At 36.6% G+C, this 21677-nt stretch overlaps 1 protein-coding gene across 5 annotated transcripts in view; it reads left to right on the plus strand.

Annotated features, from left to right (window-relative positions):
- COL19A1 (collagen type XIX alpha 1 chain) overlaps nucleotides 1–21677 on the plus strand; it is a 183821-nt gene that overhangs the window by 108674 nt on the left and 53470 nt on the right. For all 5 annotated transcript variants that reach the window (XM_077174795.1, XM_077174798.1, XM_077174799.1 and 2 more), the window contains 2 exons: nucleotides 10797–10850; nucleotides 18065–18118. In XM_077174795.1, coding sequence (XP_077030910.1) covers nucleotides 10797–10850; nucleotides 18065–18118 — 108 coding nt within the window. The remainder of the gene's footprint in view (nucleotides 1–10796; nucleotides 10851–18064; nucleotides 18119–21677) is intronic.

Genomic DNA, 21677 nt, shown 5'->3' on the forward strand with positions numbered 1-21677 from the left:
TGTAGTTTTTGAGTTCAAACTTATGTCAACCTTACAATGCTTCTTGACATGTACATCAAATAGGCTTAGAAATGCAAATTTACATCATTACTTAATTAGATTAGTGGTGTATTTATTTCAAGGGTAAAGGGGGATCAATAAATTTTTTCAGATAAGGTGGTAACAGTTTTTTCTGATGGATGCACTGTAGACAGAGTTACTGGTGTCATTTGAGCCCATGCATAATTATTAAAACACTGAATATGTCACTTTATGTGTCTTTGATATATTATACTGTATATATAATATAGTAATATAGTATATTACTACTGTATGGTCATACTGGGTTATCATCTTACTCCCACATCAAAGAGAAGTTTAGGTTCTTACTTGTTTAGATGATGGTCAGCAATGGAAATTGATGACAGAAGTGTGTGAAGTATCTTCTATCTTAGTTGGTCTTGCTGGATGCTTTCCAGATATCCTAAAGAATAAAAAGGTTTGCAGAAAGCAGTACACTAGTGTGATGTGTTTACAGAAATGTAGTATGGGGAGATCATTCAGAAGGAAAGAGGAGCCCTGAAAATTCTAGTTTTGTGCAGCATTAAAGGACCCTGTAGCAGGATAACCAGGTTCTATTTTTTTGCTTTATTTAACAGAAAATTGCAAATTTGCTACAAGGTTTCAAGTAATGAAGTCATGGAGAACAATGAATGTGACAATAAATAAAATTTGGATTCATAATCATATTACTTCTCTTATACTATTCTAGTAGCAAAATGTGTAAATATTTATTTTCTGAACAAACAACTGGATTAATCGTCTCGCATTTATCAAGAGTATTGGTTGTGTCTCTAAGAGTAGACTCATCAGTTCCCATTCTTTCCTCACTTGTGACTCCTTTGCCTCTCATCTCTATTATCTCTTCTCATTGTGGCAGCTTATGCAGGAGAGCAGCCTTTGTGAGCAATGGGCACAAATAATGACCTTCAGACTTACATATCTTGTTTTCTTTGCACAGCACTAAAAAGGGAGGAACAGAGTTTTGAGATGAAGTGAAGGAATTTGTTTTCAATTTTGCATAGTTTACTACTGAGTTTCATCTACACAAAACAAACTTCCTAGAATTTTCAGTAGCTCTACAAAAAATCTTAAAATATATTCAATGATTCATCACATATTTTCCATCCTTAATTATGTTACATCCTTAATACTGTTACTCTGAAAGCAAAAGTAATTGTCATGGCAGAAGACATCATAACCTGGTTATATCACAACCTGGCCAAATTCAAAGAGCACACAGTGAACTTATTTCTGATTCTTCAACCAACCTGAGACTTATACAATACTCATTTAAAGGGCTGTAATAATGTCATCAGTGAATGCAGTTAAATTTTGTGTGTGCATAGAGTCCTTGTGTTTCTCCTTTTGCCAAGATACCCCTGACACTTACCATTCACATTTGTTAGTCAATGTTGTGTTTTCCTGTGAGCTCAAGGAGTCCTCAAATGTTTACTCTTAAAAAGGTCTGGTGTTTCCTCTTGTTCTACAAGTAGTCACTTTGTAAAACATTTTTTAAGATTTTTGATCCTTAATGAAGTGGTTTGTGTTAGACATGAGACCTTACTCCGCAGGAGTTTTGGATTTTAGTTCTGGTCACTGAAAGAAATGGGCCAGTAGAAACAGCTACTCATTCCTGCATGAGAAATACTAGACTGCTCTGTGGGCAGGCACTACATTCATACATCGTTTTTCAGTGTCCATCACATTGGCTTCAGGCATGTTACTGCTGCAGCAACTTGATACTAATATACAACTGCTCAGAATGACATCAGGAGCTCCAGAAGGTAATTTCACATTACTCAGAAAAGTCCCTGGTCCAGTATTACCAACCCACAAACAATATCGAGATTGGGTACTAACCTAGCATTGCCTGGAATTTAAATCACAGTGGGCTACCACGCCATCTTCCTGGATTCCTGTGTTGTGCAGAACTATTACTTTTCTCAGTCATCCTGCACTTTCTAGGTAAGCTCATCTTTTGCAGAAGTCCAGTTTTCACTTCAAAGAACACCAACAACAGACTCTTTGCAAATCTCCTTGAATTCTTTATTCCAATGTTTTTTGTCAATCACGCATTTCAAAATATGCATTTTATTTTACACTTAGCATGTATCGGATCCTCCATTAGCCTCGAGCAACTGGGTTTTTTAATGTCTTCTTTGTATTGAAAAGGTATTTAGAGTTTTTTCTCTACAATCAAATCACCATTCCATTAATTTTTGAAAAAATTCCACTAGGGGCCTTCAGTTCCCATGCAAAGAATTTTCTGAAGTCTTCAAATAATTTTGCCACGTTGCTGTGTATTCTTAAAAATTTCTACTAACTATAGTTTACAGGCTGCATGAAGCTTTCCAGACTCTGCCTTTATTATGTTAAATGCAATGAAGTTTATATTTCCAAAATAATATTCCAAATGTTTTGAGAAGCAATGCTTCATTTCAGTTGGATATCTTTGTAGCAGGGATTTTCCATGAACTTGGTGCATTTTTGTAAATACCATTTTTTTCTGAAAATTACTCAGTTTTAAAAATATAATACTTCAGCAAATTCCAAGAATTTTCTTAATGTGAAGGATCAAGGCAATTTTATTAGACAGCTATACTGTGAAATCTAGACAGGATGATTCTGCATTCTCAGCTGGCCTCTAGAAGAGCCAGGCCCAGCATGCAGCTGAAATACACAGCAGTTTGTGCAGCAGTTTCTGCTTCTTTACAATCCTCTTGCTGCCTTCTTGAGCTCCTGTGACAACATTTCTCTTCACAGAGAAAAGCAAGGCACAACTTCCCAAGGATTTTCTGAGATCCACATTCTCTGAACCTCAGAGAAAGAAAAAACAATTCTTATCTCATTCACTGCTCCTGTGTTTTGGAACAAGTGGAATGTATTGTGGAAGATTGTTTACCTGAAGGGAATTGGTAATTGGATTCTGGTGTGTTTTGATTCATTGACCAATTGAATCCAGGTGTGTGTGTCAGGACTGTGGGTGGACAGTCACGAGATTCTGTGCAGTTGAGTGGAGTTGAGGTTTGTGCAGATTCAGTGTAATATAGTATAGAATAATATAGCATAATAAAGTAATTAATTTACTTTCTGATATCCATGGAGTCAGATGCATAATTTCTCCCCCAGACATCAGGGTTGCCCTGCTTCACTATAAGCTCCTAGGCACTTTTTCTGGGATTTGGGCACTTTTGGGAAGCCTCTGAGGGCACTGAGGTTATTTTGAATGATCATGGTGAGTGGGAGAGGCTCCTGAAGACTGGAAAAGAGCAAATATCACTTCTGTCTTCACAAAGGAAAGTGCAAGGAACTACAGGTCAATAGGCTTCAATCCCTGGCAATGTGAAAGAGGGAATCTTCCTGAAAACCACTTCCAAACATGAGTAGGACAAAAAGGGGATTGGATCTATGTAGTCTGCATGGATTTATGAAAGGAAAATTTTGCTTGACCAAATACATTGCTTTCTACTATGATGTGACTAGCTAGATGGATGAGAAGTGAGCAGTGAATGCCAACCTCAGCTTTAGCAAAGCCTTTGACATTATCTCCTATTATCTTCATAGACAAGCTGACAAAGTACAGGTTAGATGGGTGGATGGTGAGGTGGATTGAAAATCATCTGAAAAACAAGGTCCAGAAGCTTTTCATTAGGAGCACAATGTCCAATTGGAGATGAGTCATTAGTGGTGTACCCCACTAATGGGGCTGCTCCTAGAGCCAGTAGTGTCCAGTGTCCTCATTAACAGCCTGGACAATGGGGCAGAAGAAATCAAGTTTAACAAGAGCAAATGCAAAATTCAGCATCTTGGGAGGAATAACCCCAGGTATGAGCATGCACTAAAAATAAACTGTCTGGAAGAAAGCTTTGTGTAGAACTCTTTGGACAATAAGCAGACTATGAGCCAGCAGCACATCCTTGTGGCATAAAACAGGCCAACAATATCCCAGCCTGCATTTGAAAGAGCACTGCCAACAGGTCAAGGGAAATATCCTTCCCCTTTGCTCAGCTCTGGTGAGAGCACCTCAAGGAAGACACAGACTTCCTCAGGGGTGTCAAGGTGCCACTGGAGAAACTTCCGTGGAAGAAGAGACTGAGAGCTGGGACTCTTCAGCCTGGAGAAGGCTCAGTGGGAATCTAACCAGTGTGTAAATATCTGATGTGAGGGAATAAAGAAGAGGGAGACACATTCTCCTCAGTATTAGCTGGTGACAGGACAAGAGGCAAGGGGTAAGAAATCTTAAAAAAAGGAAAAAAAACAAAACCCAGAAAATTCTATTTCAACACAAGAAAGAATGTGAAGGTCATCAAATACTGATGCAGGCTGCCCAGAGAGGTTGTGGAGTTTCCATCTGGGGAGATACTCAAAAGCTGAGTAGACACAGTCTGGACAATTGATCCTGCTTGGGACAGGGATCATACTAAGTGATCTCAAGACTTTTCTCCAACCCAGACAATTCAGTGGTTTGTATGTGACTAGCTCTAGCTTATTCTCAGCATAGCTACCAACAACTTCATTCTTATGGATTAATGCAAATTTTTTAAAGTCTTTTATATGTATTTAAACAGATTATTTCTCCATCATGGTAGTTTCCCTGGTTCCAGTGGTGAATTGGGTTCAAGCATTTAAAAATATTCAACAATATCACAGCTATATCCTTGACTTTAAATTCCTTGGGATTGGTGTCCTTGGGTTGCAGGTGTCCTGAAGTAAATATTTTTGAAAGAACTTCCTTATTTCCAATAGTTGTGTTTATAATACCAAATACTTCACTTAAGAGGAAGTTATTTTAGCATTATCTTAGTAATAAATTAAATACCTCATAAAACTAAGAATCTGTTGTCATGTCTAGTATTTCAACATTGATTTTACTAAAATTACATGTTTTGAGGGACTCTTTGGAATTGCAATATTTGCCTTATGTTAATAATCAGCTTACTCTCTGATATTACAAGTTTTTGCATGAACAAAGTTAGTTTGACAGAGTGGAAAATCTTCATAAATAAATGAATGGAGAGCTGTTAGATTTTCTTCACATACTTATTTAGAGTGGCATCAAAATTAATTTAAGTTCAGATTGCATTTATCTGATTTATAGAACATTAATATTTCTTTGACATAACTTCTTTTCTAGTTCAGTGAATAAATGTTGTACTTAACCAATTATAAAACAAACCTTACAGAACAACGATAATGTCTGCATTGCAGGTCAGCCTCCTGGCACAATGCAAAACATTTTCTTCACAGCTCTGGAGTTTTGGAATCTCTTTTCATCTTCTCAGTCCCTGACTTTGATGTAAGTTGTTTTTAAACAGGCAAAGCTCCAATCTGAATTCATCTTTAAGTTAGAGTTCTGTATGTTCCTTCACTCTGACATTTAACATTCCAAAAATGCTTAATGTAAAACAGTTTTTTCTCCCAGAACATCTCCACATTGAAGTACATATCCAGTAAATTTGGATACAGCTTAAAAATATTTATTTTTCCCACTTTGGCATTTAAAAATGGAATGAAACAGTTGTAATTTAGTATGCTGAAAATAGACTGTTCAATTGGAAAAATTCTTTTTTTTCCCATTGTCAATTTCCACCGTAGAAATTAAAACCTAACTTTTAATGGAATGGCAGAAATGGTATAACTTCTAAGAGTCTCTTTTAGAATTTCAGACTCTCTTCCAGATACTCTATTTTTAATATTTCTTTTAATGTCTTTTAGCCAAAGGTGTAGAAATATGAGAGAATAAGAAATTATATCTAATAATGAAAATTAAGGTATAAACTATCTAAATATAGTTGAAAATCGTTTCTTTGAGTGGTTTTGAAATAAAATTGAACTTTTATGGATACACTTGAAAAATTGTGATGGATTTCGTCTAGCGATTTGTCGGCAAAAGAGGTCCTGGCATTTGACTTCTTGGCATTGCTGTGCCTTTTTAGGGACTTATTTTTGTTTGTTAAACTCATTTCAATTTTATGTAGCCTGGCTAGGCATTCCCTTTAAGCATTTTATTAATGTCACAATGAAGAAACTACAGATTTTAATGATTTACTACAGTAAATCATTCCTAAAATGATTTTGGAAACCCAAGACTGAGTGCAGGAAGGCTTCTGCATGAGGAACTCCCTACTGACTTTTCTCCCAAAGCAGGGGATTGGGCTGTGTGCTCTATTCTTCTGTGAGCCACGTTTCTGTGAAAGGTTTTAGTGGGGTATGGTGAACAGACTTGCACTTGATTTCTGTAAATGTTTTAATTTTAATTTCTTGCCTTCCGGCCTTATTTCCTGTGATTTTTGTTCAGGTTTAACATCTCATACAGAGGTTAATTTGCAATATATTGGTTGCCATAATACGTCCTCAAGGCCAAAGTTAATAGGATTGAAGAAGGGATTGTACAGTCAAATCCTAACACTGTATTACTGAAGTTAACAAGGCTTCATTGTCTGCAACATAGATTTTCAATTTAGGGGAGAGACTATCCCGACTCTTGCTGTAATCTGAGATAGTGTGGGCACTGGAACTGGCACTTGGCATCTGTAGGTCAGGCAGATGAGAGACAGGGGTATTTAACTCCCCACTCACCTCCTGTTTTGGTTTTATCTGTGCCTTTTTAAGTCTGGTTTTGAGGATTAACCAAGAGAATCATAGTGTAGCTTGGCAAAAAAATTACATAAACCTCATTAATTTTGCATAACAACTATGGTAGTGAAGACTTTAAAGCCCAGATTTCTCCTTTCCCTAGAACTATTTCTTGTTTTGAAATGTGATGATGGGTTTCAAGAACCACTAATTAGCACTTTCCCTTGAAAATTCACATGGGTTTATTCTAAGAACTTTTACCTTCAGACTGAAGTGTAGAGTCTTTAAATTATTAACTCCATAAATCATGTCAGTGTTCCTACATAACTGCTTGATTTTATCCTTAAATAATCTGCAGTTTATTTTTAAACACTAGGATTAGAGATCTTACTCCTCTAAAGTTAGAGAGATGTGAGTAGATGGATATGGCATGATACAGCAGGGAGTTACAATACAGATTTTGAATTCTTGCACTGTGTGCTGGACCTGCAACAGTGCCCAGGGGCAGCAGTCAGAACCAGAGCACAAATCCTGTGGGAGAATGGCCAGAGCCTCTCCTCTGAACAGCTTTCCATCTCATGTCAGGCAAAGCTCATCAAGTCATTTCAATTCACAGAAGGGGTGAAGTAAAAGAGAAATAAAGAATGCAGCTGACCACATACTTCAGCTAGGCACTCAGCTGGGTTTCCTGAAGCATATAATCTCTAATTTACTTTATTTTTAGCATTTTATCTTTTCTTGCCCCTAACCAAGCAGTTGTTATTTGAATGATTTGTCATTTGAATGATCTAGCTGAAGTCTGTCCTTTGGGAAAGAGGAAAGTAGCCTGCTGCACAAATTAGTTGGGGGCAGGAGTCAAGGGAGCAGCATACAATAGCAGTAACATTTAGAAAACTTCTTATCACTTTGATTGGCAGCAAAGATATATGCAGCACAGAGCAAGTAGCCAGCAACTGTTTTGGTCTCCTTCAGGTATTCTAAGTAGGATTAGACAACTTGATGACACCACATATCGTTTCTAAGTGAATGTAGGTGGTATTGCATTTTTTATTTAGTTAAAGGAACAATATGATGCCTAGTTCATTTATTTATATTTTGAGTGGTTTTATAACCTCAATATTTGCTCAGTGATCTAAGCTAAATGAAGGTAACAGCCCTCCTGTGTGGGCTGTAAGCAGAGTGACAATAAATACAGCTCTCATGGGGCCACCAAGACCCACAGCTGAGCAGGAGATGGGAACTGTGGCTCTCTGCTAAGCCCACTCTATAAACCAGAGAGGGCACTGAGATGTTTTTCACTTCTTTCTTGCCAGAAGGATGACTCAAAATCAAAATGTAAATATTTAGTCATGGTCTGCCCAAGGCAGCATCATAATGGGCTCATCAAAAACATTATTCTAATTGTTTTAATTACCCTAAACAAAAACATAAACCAATATTTTCTACTTACACTCTTGCTATAGTAAAAATATATATATTTTTCCCCTGCTGATGCTGAGAAGTCATAGAGAAGCAGGAGTGCTGACAAGTAGAGGGAGTTTTGGGTATTCCTAACATTGAAGACTCTGTATCTGAATGGCATTGCTGAAAGGTAGTGGCCTTTCATACATTTCTGTATTAAATTTAAAATACCAGACAGGTTACAAAGGTGCTTGGAGGCAAAAAAAGGACTTTCATTACTCTATAAAAAGCTTATGCCTCATAGTGATCTGTGTGGCTGTTTTACATGCAACATTGCATAATGGCTAATAATATAATGATGGGATAAAAAGTGGGACAGATGTTTCCTCTGTGTTTCACTGGGTATGTGTTTTAGTAACTAATAAATGGTGAAAAACAACTATCCCAAATTTTTTTTTATAACTGGGTTGTTTTGGTTTTTTTTTCAGAAAATTCATCAAGTTTTGTCTTTGTTATGTCATAAATCATATTTTAGTCCATCTTGTAAACAGAGATAAAATAGCCTTCCCAACATATTCCATGTTTTCCTGTGTAATTAACACCTCGTTCACAGTTGTGTCTGCCAGTCAAAGCCCTGCCTTCTTCATCCTGACACTTCCTTGATACTTTGTTTAGACTGCTGTGACTTTAAGTGTCATCCTCAGGATACTTTAGATAAGTTCAAACAGGAAAAGGAAGGTGCTTCAAGAAGTCAACACTGTAGATCATTATAACTCGGAGGGACTATTTTAAAAGTATGAAGTAATTTATCATTGTTTATTACATTATTACCTCTCAGTCTGTTTTTCCTTCTTTCTAAGGGAAGTTTACTGGTTTTTTTTCTTTAAGTGAGGAAATATCAGTTTCCACCTGTATTTGCAGAGTAGAGATGAGTCCAGGAGTACAGATGTAGCTCTCTGCAGCCCCCTGTGCCTGTGCATGTGTGCCCTGGTGCAGTGCCCTGGCAGGCCAGGCGAGCTCCTCAGCTGCTTGGTGAGCAGCATCAGTGAGCTGACCAAAGTCAAAACCTGCTCCACCTTAGCCCAGCTGAGCTGCCAGCCCTAGCTGGTCCTGGGGCTGCAGGGACAGTGTTGCCAGCACAGCAGAGGCTGTGCTGGGGGTGGGTAGTAAGGGCCAGTAGAGCCTCGAGCCCAGCCTAGGCACCTAGGACTGTATTTTTGTTCTAAAAATTTACCCTTAGCTGCCCCAGTTAGAGCTCTGCATGTGCAAGTACTGGTGGGATTAAACAGCTCAGCACATGACATATGTCTCAGCTAGTTAAGACCCAGGAATTTGGCACTCCAAAAATGCTGAGGTGGTTTTGTTTCACTCTGACTGGCCGAGGATGTTGATAAAACCGTGGTGGCAGTGTACATGTTGTGCTGCACAACCCAACGGCTGAAACACATCCACACAATCTTGGGTCTGTTTCTTTTTCAGCTTGAAGGGCTTGAGATGCCTACCACTCCCAGGAGAGTCCCTGGCTTCTCTCATCCTGGAGAGCTGCAGGGTGGGAGGCAGAGGGATTTTCCACCCTTACTGACATCCCCTCAGCACAGATCAAGATTAATGAAATGCACAGCATGACAGTGCTTTCCTACAGATCAGGGCTCTCACCTGGAAATAGCAAAACTGGATTTCTTTCTGTTCATGAGAATACTTCTGCAGTCTATGTGACACTGTTATTTAAGAAACTACAGAAGCAGACTTAGTAGTAAGGAGCATAGCTTACTGAAATATCCCTATGTGTTAATTGTGAACCATCAGCCAGAATTTTATTTTTTTCACTTTTTAAGCCAAGTTTTCACCAGGACACCCCCCTAATGCTTAACATCAATTTACATTTGCCATATGCAAAGGAAAAGTTTACTCTTAATGGATATAACACTTTTTTTCTTTGCCATTTGCACCTAGATATTAGTTGTTCTCAGCTGTTGTTTCTAAAAAATGTGCATCGGATTTCAGCTTGGCAATAAAGATGTTAATTCCTGTAAATTACTTCCATTTTTATGTTGATCTTCCTATAAAAAGCATATAAGAAAACAGTTGTTCAAGCAAACTCTGTACTAAAAAATTGTAATAGTTACATATGCATGTGTTTTTTAGAAACTGAGTGCAAAGTCTCCCTTAAGTAGACTTTTATGGACTTCATGTTTTAATGCAAATGATTTTGCATGTGCATTATATATACACAGATGGTAGTAATTGCACAAAGAAGGTGAGTTGTTTTTGCAAATAAATCTCTGGCTTTTGTGCTCATTATCACATCCCAGAGAAGAAGGTATGTGAGTATGTGTGTTTGTTAATAGGGTTATGTTGCACATATGTACTGACTGTGCTGCAGCACAGTTTTACATCCCAAGCTCTGGTGTATTCATACAAATGTAATTTCTTTACACCTCATCAAGGTACTTTGTTAATAACCCTATCAATGTGCACTCATATTTGAGACAAAGCTTTAAAATGTGACATTGTTACTGGGATGGAGATACAAATATAGTTTGTTATAACTATTAAAAGCAATCCTAGAACTACTCAGATAGTATTGCAGGGACTGATACAGAGTATTCATTTTGGATGAATTTTGTTGGGTTTTTTTGGTTTGGTTTTTTTAGTTAGTTTGTTTGGGTTTTTTTTGGTAATACATAAGGCAACAAATCTTTTCTTAAAATTCTTATTCCAAATCAGTCCCTAACCACACCATTTATAAATGTCTGTTGTAATTTTTTTGTTTCCAGGGCAGACGAGGCAAACCAGGCCTTCCAGGAAAACCAGGGCCACCAGGACCTCCTGTGAGTAACTCATGAGGGGAATGGGAAATTTTCACTCTGTCCTTTGGCCTGGACAAAATCCTCTGGACTTTGTTAACTCTTTTATAGCAGGTTACTGGATCATAATTATAGTTAAAAATAATTAATCTGTGTGTACTCTGCTGTATCAAACACCTACTGCTGGTAGCCTTTTGTTGCAGCATAAATAAAAGGACTGGGTCCACAAGTAGGAGCGACTATGCAGGAGGGAAAGAACAAGATGGAAACTTCAGCAGAGGAAGCAGAAATTGGCATTTCAAAGACTGGCCATGTATGCTAGCTGTGAATACTGTGCTTTCATTCCCTTTGCAAAATGCGTGATGCTCTGTAGAAGGGATAATTTCTGTCTCAGAGGGGTAATTTGAAAGATGAAGGACTGTGTGAAGCATGTGCCAACTGTCTGAATGATGGGGAGGATTATACCCAGCACTGGAATGAGCACTCAGCTGTAGTTCAAATGAGTTGACTGAAGAATTAAACAGATTAAGAAATACATGACTTTATGAAAGGATTTGTAATATGGAGAACTAAAGGGTTTAGCTCAGATCTAAGAGGTTTGGGATTTTCTTTTTCTTCTCTATTTTTTTAAAAAAAGACAAAGGATTTAAAATTCAAGTCAGGTATGAATGTATATTAGTCTTCAATGAAAGCAGCCCTTTTTTGTTAGGGGAAGACTTGGTCATATTTGTAAAATTCTCTGTACATTGTACTGTAAAAATGCTGTCATGCACAAATGCAAAACAGCTATTTGTGGATTGAGTAAGCTTCTGCTGCTTTACATTCTTAATATAAAACAAAAAACATTATAATTCCTTCTTTTGCTTACTTGGATAAAGGCTAGTGGTTTATGTATCTGAACATTTGATTCAAATGTTTCAACCTGGTCTTATATGTAGAGCAGAGAATAATGCACTGCTGCATGGGATGCAATGACTAAAATGAAACAGATGTCATCTACCCTCAGCCAAAACAAAAACTGCATACATTTCATAAATAATTTTTTCTTGCAAAATGCTTTCAGAAAGAGGCATTTATGATGAAATTCATTTATCCTACATAAAATCAGTTAAAAATCCCTCCCTTTCACTCTTTTCCCCTGCATACCGTCATACTGAAGCCTTGCTTGTTTGAGTCCTTTGCACAGTCCTAATGCTGAAATGGTATTGCAGATTGCAGGAGGCCAGAGGAAAGGACTGATGCAGAATCTTTCTTAATACAAGTGGCAAATATAACCTTTAAAGGATAAAAAAGCAAACCATAGCAGAGGTCATTGTTAGACCTAATCTACTTAGCTTTTTGTGAGCTAGTGAAAAGCTGTTTCTGCGTTACAGATTTCTGCCATCCTAGATTTGCTGGCAGGTCAGGCTTGTGAAGATGTATGATCCTTGACAGATATACCAGAAATCTTGAGAGGAAGCTAAATTGCACTTCTATTACTGAAATGTAGCTCAGATTTTCTTACAGCAAGTAGAAAGCTCAACTTTGTCAGCATGGCAACGTCACTACAAGGAGCTCTGTATTGGGTACTGTAGCCTAGTACTACATACAGAGAAGCATTCCTTAAACAGCCATGGCCTAAATATTGGTTTAAAGTATTTCTTTCTGGTATAATTCTCTTGATGCACTCCTTGCTTTGAATACTGCTATACCACCATCTTGTGTTCCTCTTCCAAGGCTGAGAAGATAACACATAGAAAAGGCATACTCTAAAAGCAGTAATGCCTGCTAACATGAATTGGCAGGATCCCCATACTTCAAGTGCCACAGCTTGTATACACCAAAAAAACTTCAACAGGATCCATCATTCCCCCTCTCTTTCTCAAGGCTCAAACTATATTCAGTTTTGCTGTGCTTCCAGGTACCCTTCTCTCCTAATAGTAAGCAGCTTCTTCATGCACATGGATGCATTGTTAGCCCTTACTCTGGCTTTCCCAAAGTGCAACAGAGCACTCACACCTGCAGGGTGCTTGCTGTCATAACTTTGGCCTACACAGGGTGCAGAGTGGTTAACAGATTGACTGAATATGTAAAAATTAGACTCTCCAGCAAAAAAAAAAAAAAAAAAGGGTTTTGGCTGATGTTCAAAAATATAGGAAATTTGTTTTTGAGAAAAAGGAGATTCAGTCATTAATTGTTAGGGTAGCTACAGCATGAAGTGTGAGTTTATGCCATGATGTTAAGTATTTCATTTATATATTAGGGCAGTCAAGTGCTCAGTACTGACAAAAAAAAAACAACCAAAACCACAAAAATGGTGATAAGAAAATACAATACTCAAGGTATTTATTATAAAGGACAATCCTAATAACAATGTGCACATACAGGGATTTGTGGGAAAAGATTGGGGTAAAATTAAAGAAAACTGGAAAGTTACAAAAATTGCCATCAGCATACATGCTGTGCTTTCATGTGACAGAAGTGTAAAAGCTCAGTTGCTAACAGTCAAAAATCTACTTGTAACATGGCAGCATTTTAGACTTTTCTAACCTTCTTCCAATATCTCATCTTTTTTCTTTTTTTTCCCTAACCTAATTTCTGGGGACTTTTTTCAGTAAAATTAATCCTTGGTGTAAGTTTCTAGTCCCTTAACATCATCTGCATAGCTTTGGTTAAAAACCTTTATCACTGTCAGAAACATAGATTGATTGGCATCTGGTAATGAAACTGTTCAGTTAAAGTGGGACTTCCTATGAAATTTCTTCCAGATATCATTTCTTTTGTGTAATTTTTTTTCCTTATCCTTTCTTTTACGTTATTTTTTTTTCTCTTTGGAACAAGTCCTGTTCCCACAAAAGGCAAGGAGTCAAAGAAGAATTTTAGTGATCAGCTATAAAAAATATTTTTGTAAACTTATGGAATATATTCCTCCTTTGTATTAGTTTAAAGTCTATTACATATTATAGACTTTTAAGGTGTTCTTTGATTCCCTTCTGGTTTGGAATTGGTAGTATGCATCCTCGATGTCTGCTCTTGGTTTTGAATACTGTCCTGTTATTTCAGTTCAGGAGAGCCGAGATGAGAGCTCACACCCGTCTCAATCCAGCGAGTAGCAATTTGTGCTGAATACAAGAATCCAAGTGGAGCAGCAGCTCCCTCTAGTGCTTTTTGACCTTTTCTCCACTTTAAAAGCTCCTGGATAGCAGTGAAAATCTTCTGTTAAACACACTGTTCACTTTGCTCTCACAAGCATTCTGAAAATTGTGATTGTAAAATCAATATCTCTGTACCCTTCAAATGTATTTTATGTATTTGCCTACTTCCATTTTCTTCTAAAGTCTTCTGAAAGAGAGAGAGACTGTCACATGCTGTTACCCTGCTCAGCATGGCTCTTCACTGAAATTGAAATGCTGATTTTATGAAACAAAAAGAATTACTATGATAATAGGATGCTTTAAGGTTGTAAAAACAGCATTTTGATCAGAGTGCAGAACTGAGCTGGTTGCTTTCTTCTGCCATAGCTGCTAACTAAAATTCCATAGGATTCAGCAACACAGGATGGGGTCCCTGATGTCTGTCACTGTTGAGGCTGGGGATTTATTGATTATTTATTTTTGCCTTGAAATGGATCATCAGGTATAGCTATTTACATAGATGGGCTAGAGAGCAGAAAAAAGGAGTTTTACTCATTTCTCTATTGAGGGTTAACTTTATCTTTCCCATCCTAATTTTCTCTGTCTCTACTGGAACTGTTATGACTGGAGCAATTCCATTTCTTAATAGCTCCCATTTTAGTGAGTTAGCTTGTTTTTAAAATCAAGAGTGATAAGCTACAGTTGTGCTACGGACTTGCACAAGTATAAAAAAAATTCTTTGAGATGAGTCTGACTTCTGCCCAATTATTCTTTAGCAGAAGTGAAATGTTATCAGTGCTGGTTTGTAAAGGTTAGAAGCATGAGGACAGCCTGTTCTGGCCAAACACAATCTTATCCAATGTTGCTACCTATGGCAGAGGTGGGAAAGCAACCTAGGGTGTGCTAAATCACTGGCTAGGAAACTGTAATCACAATTATTCATTCCCTTAAACTGATACATCCAAAGCTAAGCTATTGTTTTCAACCAATAGATATAATTAATTCATTTCACATTGCTATAGCTTTTGAAACTCATCATTCAGTTTATCATTTACCTTTGCAAGAGGCTGAACTTCATATTTTTTATCTTCTCAATATGTTTGCTTGGAAGATGAGCTTTGTGTTACTCCCTAAATTTTTAAATTAAAACAGAGTTTCATTTTTGTCTGCATTGCATGGGATGCAGTAGAGGAGTTCACTTGAACTTCTTCATTTAATTACATACACTTTTGCTGTTGTGATTCAATACATATGTCAGTGCCCCCAAACTAGTTATCTTAAGTAGCCAGCAGTTCACCTTGGAAATTTCATTTCCTCTGCCTCAGGAAATATTGTCATCCCTCTACCAATATTTTGGGAGTGAGTGAATGTTATCACTTAATTATAATAAAGAAGAAATCAAAGCAATGATAAGTGAAAATTGTCAGTAGCATTTCTGGTTTTCCTGGACTTTCAGCTACTTCTTAGAAGAATATTGGAAACACTTCCATTAGAGTGTGGGAAAGGCAGGCAAAGGTTGGTCATATTGCTTGTTTCTATGCATAAAGTTTTTTTATCCATATCAAAATGTAATTTCTTTCTTATGTCCTATTGTGAGAGACATCATGTTTTCATCATTCTTTCCATTTGCTCGTTGTAATAGTTATGCAATATTGTACATCTGCCCTGATGAGTTTCATGAGGTTTTGCATTAAAATAAACTGAAAAACAGGGTCTTATTTTAATGGGCAGACACCAAAGTGAAATACAGGGATAAAGTAACTGCACTGAGTCACTTGCAGACTGTGTTCTCTGAAATGGCCTATTTTTGAGATGCAACCAACAATTTACTTGTTACCCATTTTATGCATGGACTGTGAGATTGTGTAGATTTTTTCAACAGTCTCATCTTTACAGAAATGCAGGTGAACTATAAAAGTTAAGGGAGGAAAATATGTTGTAAACCCCAGTAATTTCACAGTTTGGAGCTATTTCCCTTTAAGCACCTGTGTTTCTATTCCTGCCTTGTCTGTAGAAATAACATCTGAAACCTGTTTGCAATTTTGGGAAACAATCAGGACACATTTTCAGTTCTTTTCTTATTCATACAACTCTACTCTGTGTGCTTCGCTTCTCTCAATTACACAACTTGATATTAGAAAAAAAAAGGAAACCCTGCTCAAGTGAGCTTAAAAGTGGCAGATGTGCAAAATTCTCATTCAAAAGCTAGAAACTTCTGGTACAATAATTCTTCAACTGTTGTTAATTTCATTGCTTCTCCACGTTCAAACCAATGCTGCTGGGGTTTTTTAGTCTGTAGAGATTTCAGAGTAGACGCTGCAACTATATTAGTGTAGTGAAACTGTGGAAGAAAAGAGACTGTGATTCGGGAAAAAGTCTTGAATAAAAATATCTTCTGTTGTTGTACACTTGTTTTACTAGTTTTTTATGATTGAAGAAATTGTAGAAATAAAAAATTATTAAATTTATAGCAATTTTTGGAAAACGGAAATACTAAACTGGTAACACAAAGGCTGTGGCATAGTCAAGAATGCAGCCAAAATGCCTAAAGTTCTCCTTGACTGTCTTAGTCATGAGACATTCTGGGGATTTTTGAGGATATGCTTGTTTTTCAAAACTGTGCCGATGTACTTTTCATCCTGTCAAAAATTATTTATTTATGTACAAATAATATCTGAGATTCTGGGGTTGATGGCAGCATTAATTTCTTCCTGGGCTGTGTGTCTGCAGCAGTTTCAGTTGTGGAAAAACTGTAAAAGAAGCGTGATACATGATGTCAAATGCAAAGGGAGAGTAAGTTCTTATTTGTGACTCTTTGCAGGATTTCAGATTTCTCCAGGAATTCTGGGTTAAAGGATTCAGTACAGCAGGTTTACAGTGTTGATGTTGAGATGTCTAGGTAGTGTCATCCTGCTTCAGTCCCAGTTCTGAATTGCCGGCTTTATTATAGATAGCAAAGTAAAAATTCTGCCCGTAACGTCAGAAATCAGAGTGGAGTGAGATCTTAGTGAAGACATCATGACCATTTTGATCTTATTTTTAACATAAATTTGAAGTGACAATTCACTTTGAAATAACAGGAAGACACTTTTGTCTCTTCCAATTTAGGGAAGAAGGAGGGAGTGAAATACCTGAGATGTTTCAAGTGGCCTCCAAGCTTTCCTAGTACCCACACTAAGACAAAAGCTGCAGAGGATAAATTGTAATTATAAAAGCCCCAGAGGAGCTTTTGCACCCAGTTTGTATTACATCCAGGTCAATCAGGCTAAATTACTTACTTGAATATTTTGTAATCTTATTAATACAGTCAAATGTTTCTTACAGCCATCATGAGTTGTTGGTGTTCATATTGCTTTATGTGAAAGCTTCAACTCAAAGAGAGTAGCTACACTAATTTGTAAATCTAATTGAGTCTTAAGAACTGACAGTACTTTCTGTGTTCTGCTCCATCTATCAAACTTGAAAATCTCATTGAGGCCATGCTTTTTGGCAGAATATGCCTAAAAATGGGCAGATTTAATGTCCAAAAATGCTTTTTCCCAAGCACATTTTTCAGTGTTTCTGTCCTAAATGTTAATTTGATCAGGAAGTTCCTTTTACAGTGTTTAATTTCTTGATGAAACGTGTGTTTAAGTAAAAACTTGCAATGCTAATAAAACTAGAAAGTTAATATTCTGGAGAATTCTTGCTTTCCTCAATTTCACTTACTGTACTCCCAGGTTAAACAGCTAGCTGTTCACTCACACTAGGAGCTGCTTCTACATCAAAACTTGTGCTTCGAGTTAGTGGAAAGAGCTTTAAAATGCTGCAGAACAAGAATATTGTTCATACCAGAAGGGACTTGTATTAAAATAGATATGGATTTAATTGCTGCCTGCTCTGACTGACCAGTTCACTTGAAAATAAGTTGCTGGTTTTCAAAATTCAGAGATTTAAAAACTAACTTTCTTCTTCCTCTGTGCCAGAAAAAAGAAATAATGAAGTTACAGAAGATAATTTACTGTACACTTCAAACAAAAAAACAAAAACCTTTTACTTCTCCACTGCTTTTTAAAAAAAGATATGCAAACAAAAATAAAATTTGTTAAATTAAAATGACCTTCTAATGCATATTTTTCCATATAGGGCCCATCTGGACTAAAAGGAATCCTGGATTCATTGAACAAGCATTATAATGAGGTATGGAGATTTGATTTGGTGTCTGTGTGGGTTTATGACTAAGTAGTATCTAAGGGAGAAATGATTAAAGTTTTGACTCCTCATTCCAAACCACTTTCCAAACCTAATTCCAAATTAATTCAAAAGGTAGTTTCTTTCCTGCCCCCTTTCTGCATCCCTTTACAAGTTTCAATCCATACTCCCGTCACATTCCTAGCTTGTCATCAATCTTGCTGCCATGTGTCTTGCCTCCCATCCATCTTCTGCTTACTTGTTTTTGACTGGTGAAACTCAGAAAGGAAATGTGGGGACCACCTGGCTGTTAGTGTGAAGCACCAGCTCCCCATTTCTAAACTTAATTGCTTTAAACTGAATTTGACATTTCTTTCTTGACCAACTCTGTCATGATTCTAAGAGTAAAATAGAAAGACAAGGAGGCATAATTTAAAAAATATCTGCCAGCAATCCATAAGGACATGAGAATTGTCCTTATGTTTGTATTACGGACTAATAAAAATACTGTGTCAATTATAAAACTACCTGCAGCTAAAAGAACTTAAAAGACTAAAAATTGCATAGGACTGAGTTCAACTTGACAGAGCTTTTACATTCTTAGTGCAGATATTTCAAGTCATTTAAGCTGTGGTAGTATCTGCCATTGTATGAGAACGGAGAAGTTTGCTTAATTGATTTGGGAGTATGTAACCTCTCTGATCAGAAAACCATTTTGTTCAAAAATTCAAGATGCACTATTACAACATTATTTCCCCAGTACAGTGGTTAATGTGTGTATCACAACTTAAGTCATGCAGGTCAAGCCTGGAGGAAATTAATTTATTTTAATATTAGAATGCATTAACTATACATGAATAGAATGAACATGTATTCAGGATATTTTTCTTATTTAGCATTCCCAGATGAGTGCTAAAATCTTTCCTTGAGCAGGGATTCTGGAGTTAAATTCATGTCAAACATACCTTTCCAGCTGCTTTTATCACTGAAGTGATTTCTTTGATATTAATTATGATATTTAATCCATCCCAAATCAGTATATCACCTTAGAAGCATGTATTAGGAGTTAAGCATAGAGCATTTTTTATGCCTAGAGACTTAGTTTCTGTATTTGGTCTCCTTCTTCATGTATATGTGTTCAAGTTTTACATATTTTGGCTTTCACGTTTGGTTTCCTTACCAGTTTCTTTTTCCTGCCAAAAATCTTTCACTGATACCAGCAACGTTTTCTCTATTGATATCATATTTTTTGTAAATCATATTTTTTGTAACTCATTCCCCACCTCTGCCTTATCAGTCTCTTTAATCCTGACAGTCTTTTTAGGGTTAATTCTGCAAGAGGAAATACAAACAGTGATGATCTCCAGGAAATTACACACTTCTGTCTCCAAAAATCGTGTTTCTTATAATTATAATGCTCTAAGTAATCTTAAGGTGGCTAATATTTCCTAATTAACAATCTCCTGGAAAAAATGTAGACCAGCTGGTATGTGTCTATAAATTAATTATCTTTTAAATCCTGGATAGCTTATCAACTTTCTTCTTACTTCAGCTGTCTAGTTTGAAGATTTTAATGACTCTTTCATAAGCAATTAACTGTTCAACAAGGAAATGCTATTTGATTCCAGATGAAAGAGGAGTTGGCTTTCTGATTCAAGTAGAATGTTCTAAATATGCAAATTTTTAGTTAAAGTTGACTTTTAGAGTCAGCTAAAGTCTCCAACAACAAACCTATTAATTCCTATACATTTTAGGATGGGATTGAGAAATTCCCATCAATGACAAGACAAAGAGGTCTTCAAAGAAAAGAACAGCTTCTCTTCTTTGCCATTGATGCACTTAGGCAGATGTATGCACCAGTAACTTGTCTTTTCTCCATGCTGTTTCATACTGTGACAGAAGCTGATTTTGTCCACGGCACCTTGGAGACATCAAGCAGTCTATCACATTCCAGTACTGAATTTGCACTGTGCCTCAGTTACCATTAGTGAAATTATTTTTGAGTGATACTCTGAGGTTTTTGAGGTTCCCTACAGCACAGGGAATGGTGGTGTCATCTTCCATCATTTTATCCAAGTTCTCAAGGATGTCACAAGCTATTCTTTCAGTTGGGTGTTTAAAGTGTTTAGGTATTGACTACATTTTACTTGTTAAAAGTATTTTCACACTTTTTTTTTTTTTTTATCCTAAGAATATTAGTATGGCTTCTTTGTGTTAGTATTTCTAGGAACCATGAGAAAATTATATCAAGAAATGTGGTGGCTCTTAAGGCCCATCATAATTAACAATGTTTTTTCTGTTTTTCTATTTCTCTGCTTCTTATCAGATTATTTGCAAATTTTCTGATTGCTGTAATATGTATTGGTAATTGCACAATGTATTTAAATAATTTATTGCAAGCAGGATTTTTCTGGGTCAGCATCAATCACTTTATCAGAGTGATTTTTAAGGAGGCTGGAGTGCAGGCCTTTAAAAGCATAATTTACTTGATCCATGTATACAGTGAAAGAGCACTATAAATACAATTGCTGATTGCAGCAGCAAATTGTGCTGAACAGCAAACCAAGATCAGCAGTCTTCCCTTAATGAAGGTGAGAGGAACCTGCCGAGGATAAGGAGTAGCATTGATCCTTAATGGGGTGGGAGACAGTGCTGGAGCATTGCTGCCCTCATTCTTCCTGTGTGCCTGTTTTTATAGGTGACTGTTTTTATATTCCTTCTTATTATGTCTTTTGCATTTTCAGCATGAATCAGATGCTTTGCATGTGTTCAATAAACACATTTTGTTCTCCTCTTTTTGCCAAGACACTAATTCTGCCCTGTATGTTACATTCCTTCAGAGATGGATACACAATGCCTCATTATTTGCATTTTTATACTCTCAGACCTCTGTTATCCTTTGCCTGGGTTTTCAAGGCCTCTGTTTGTCATCCTTCCTACTTACCAGTTTTCCATATGTAGATATAAGGTCATTTAGCTAAACTTGCTTCTAAATATCTTTGGAAAGGGCATGTAAATCAGTTTAATCAACAATGTTCTCCAACACATAAAAATAGAAAATTAAACCGAAACACAAAGAAATTTAAACTATAACATAATCTGGTCAGGAAATGTTCGGAATCACTATAATTTGTAGTAGTTTTAGACTATTATGGGATAATTCAGTATTAACTTTCTAAGATTTTTTTGCTTTGGTGTATTTTACCAACATTTGGTTTTAAAGAGCAAATTACCTATAAAAATGCAAAGAATATAAGGGTAATTTTTTGGTCTAAAAGCCTTTCCCCCTTTTTTTTCCTTCATATTTACAAAAAAAAAAACCTACAACTGAGAATAAATCATAATTTGTAGTGCACTCACAGTAACAGACACCTGGATTCTCAGCCCAGTGGTAGTCAGCTACTTCTCATCAGTACTCAGGTATCTGGATATCTGCATCTTGTTCTGAAGGTGATTTTGATAATTAGTATGCTCACAGTGTTACAAACCCTAACCACCAAGGAGAATCCATCAGGAAATTAGCATTTCTAAGATAATTATTGATTTTTTCAATTTGTATTCAGTTACT

This window comes from Agelaius phoeniceus, chromosome 3, assembly GCF_051311805.1.
Source record: "Agelaius phoeniceus isolate bAgePho1 chromosome 3, bAgePho1.hap1, whole genome shotgun sequence".
In the NCBI taxonomy this organism is placed as follows: domain Eukaryota; kingdom Metazoa; phylum Chordata; class Aves; order Passeriformes; family Icteridae; genus Agelaius; species Agelaius phoeniceus.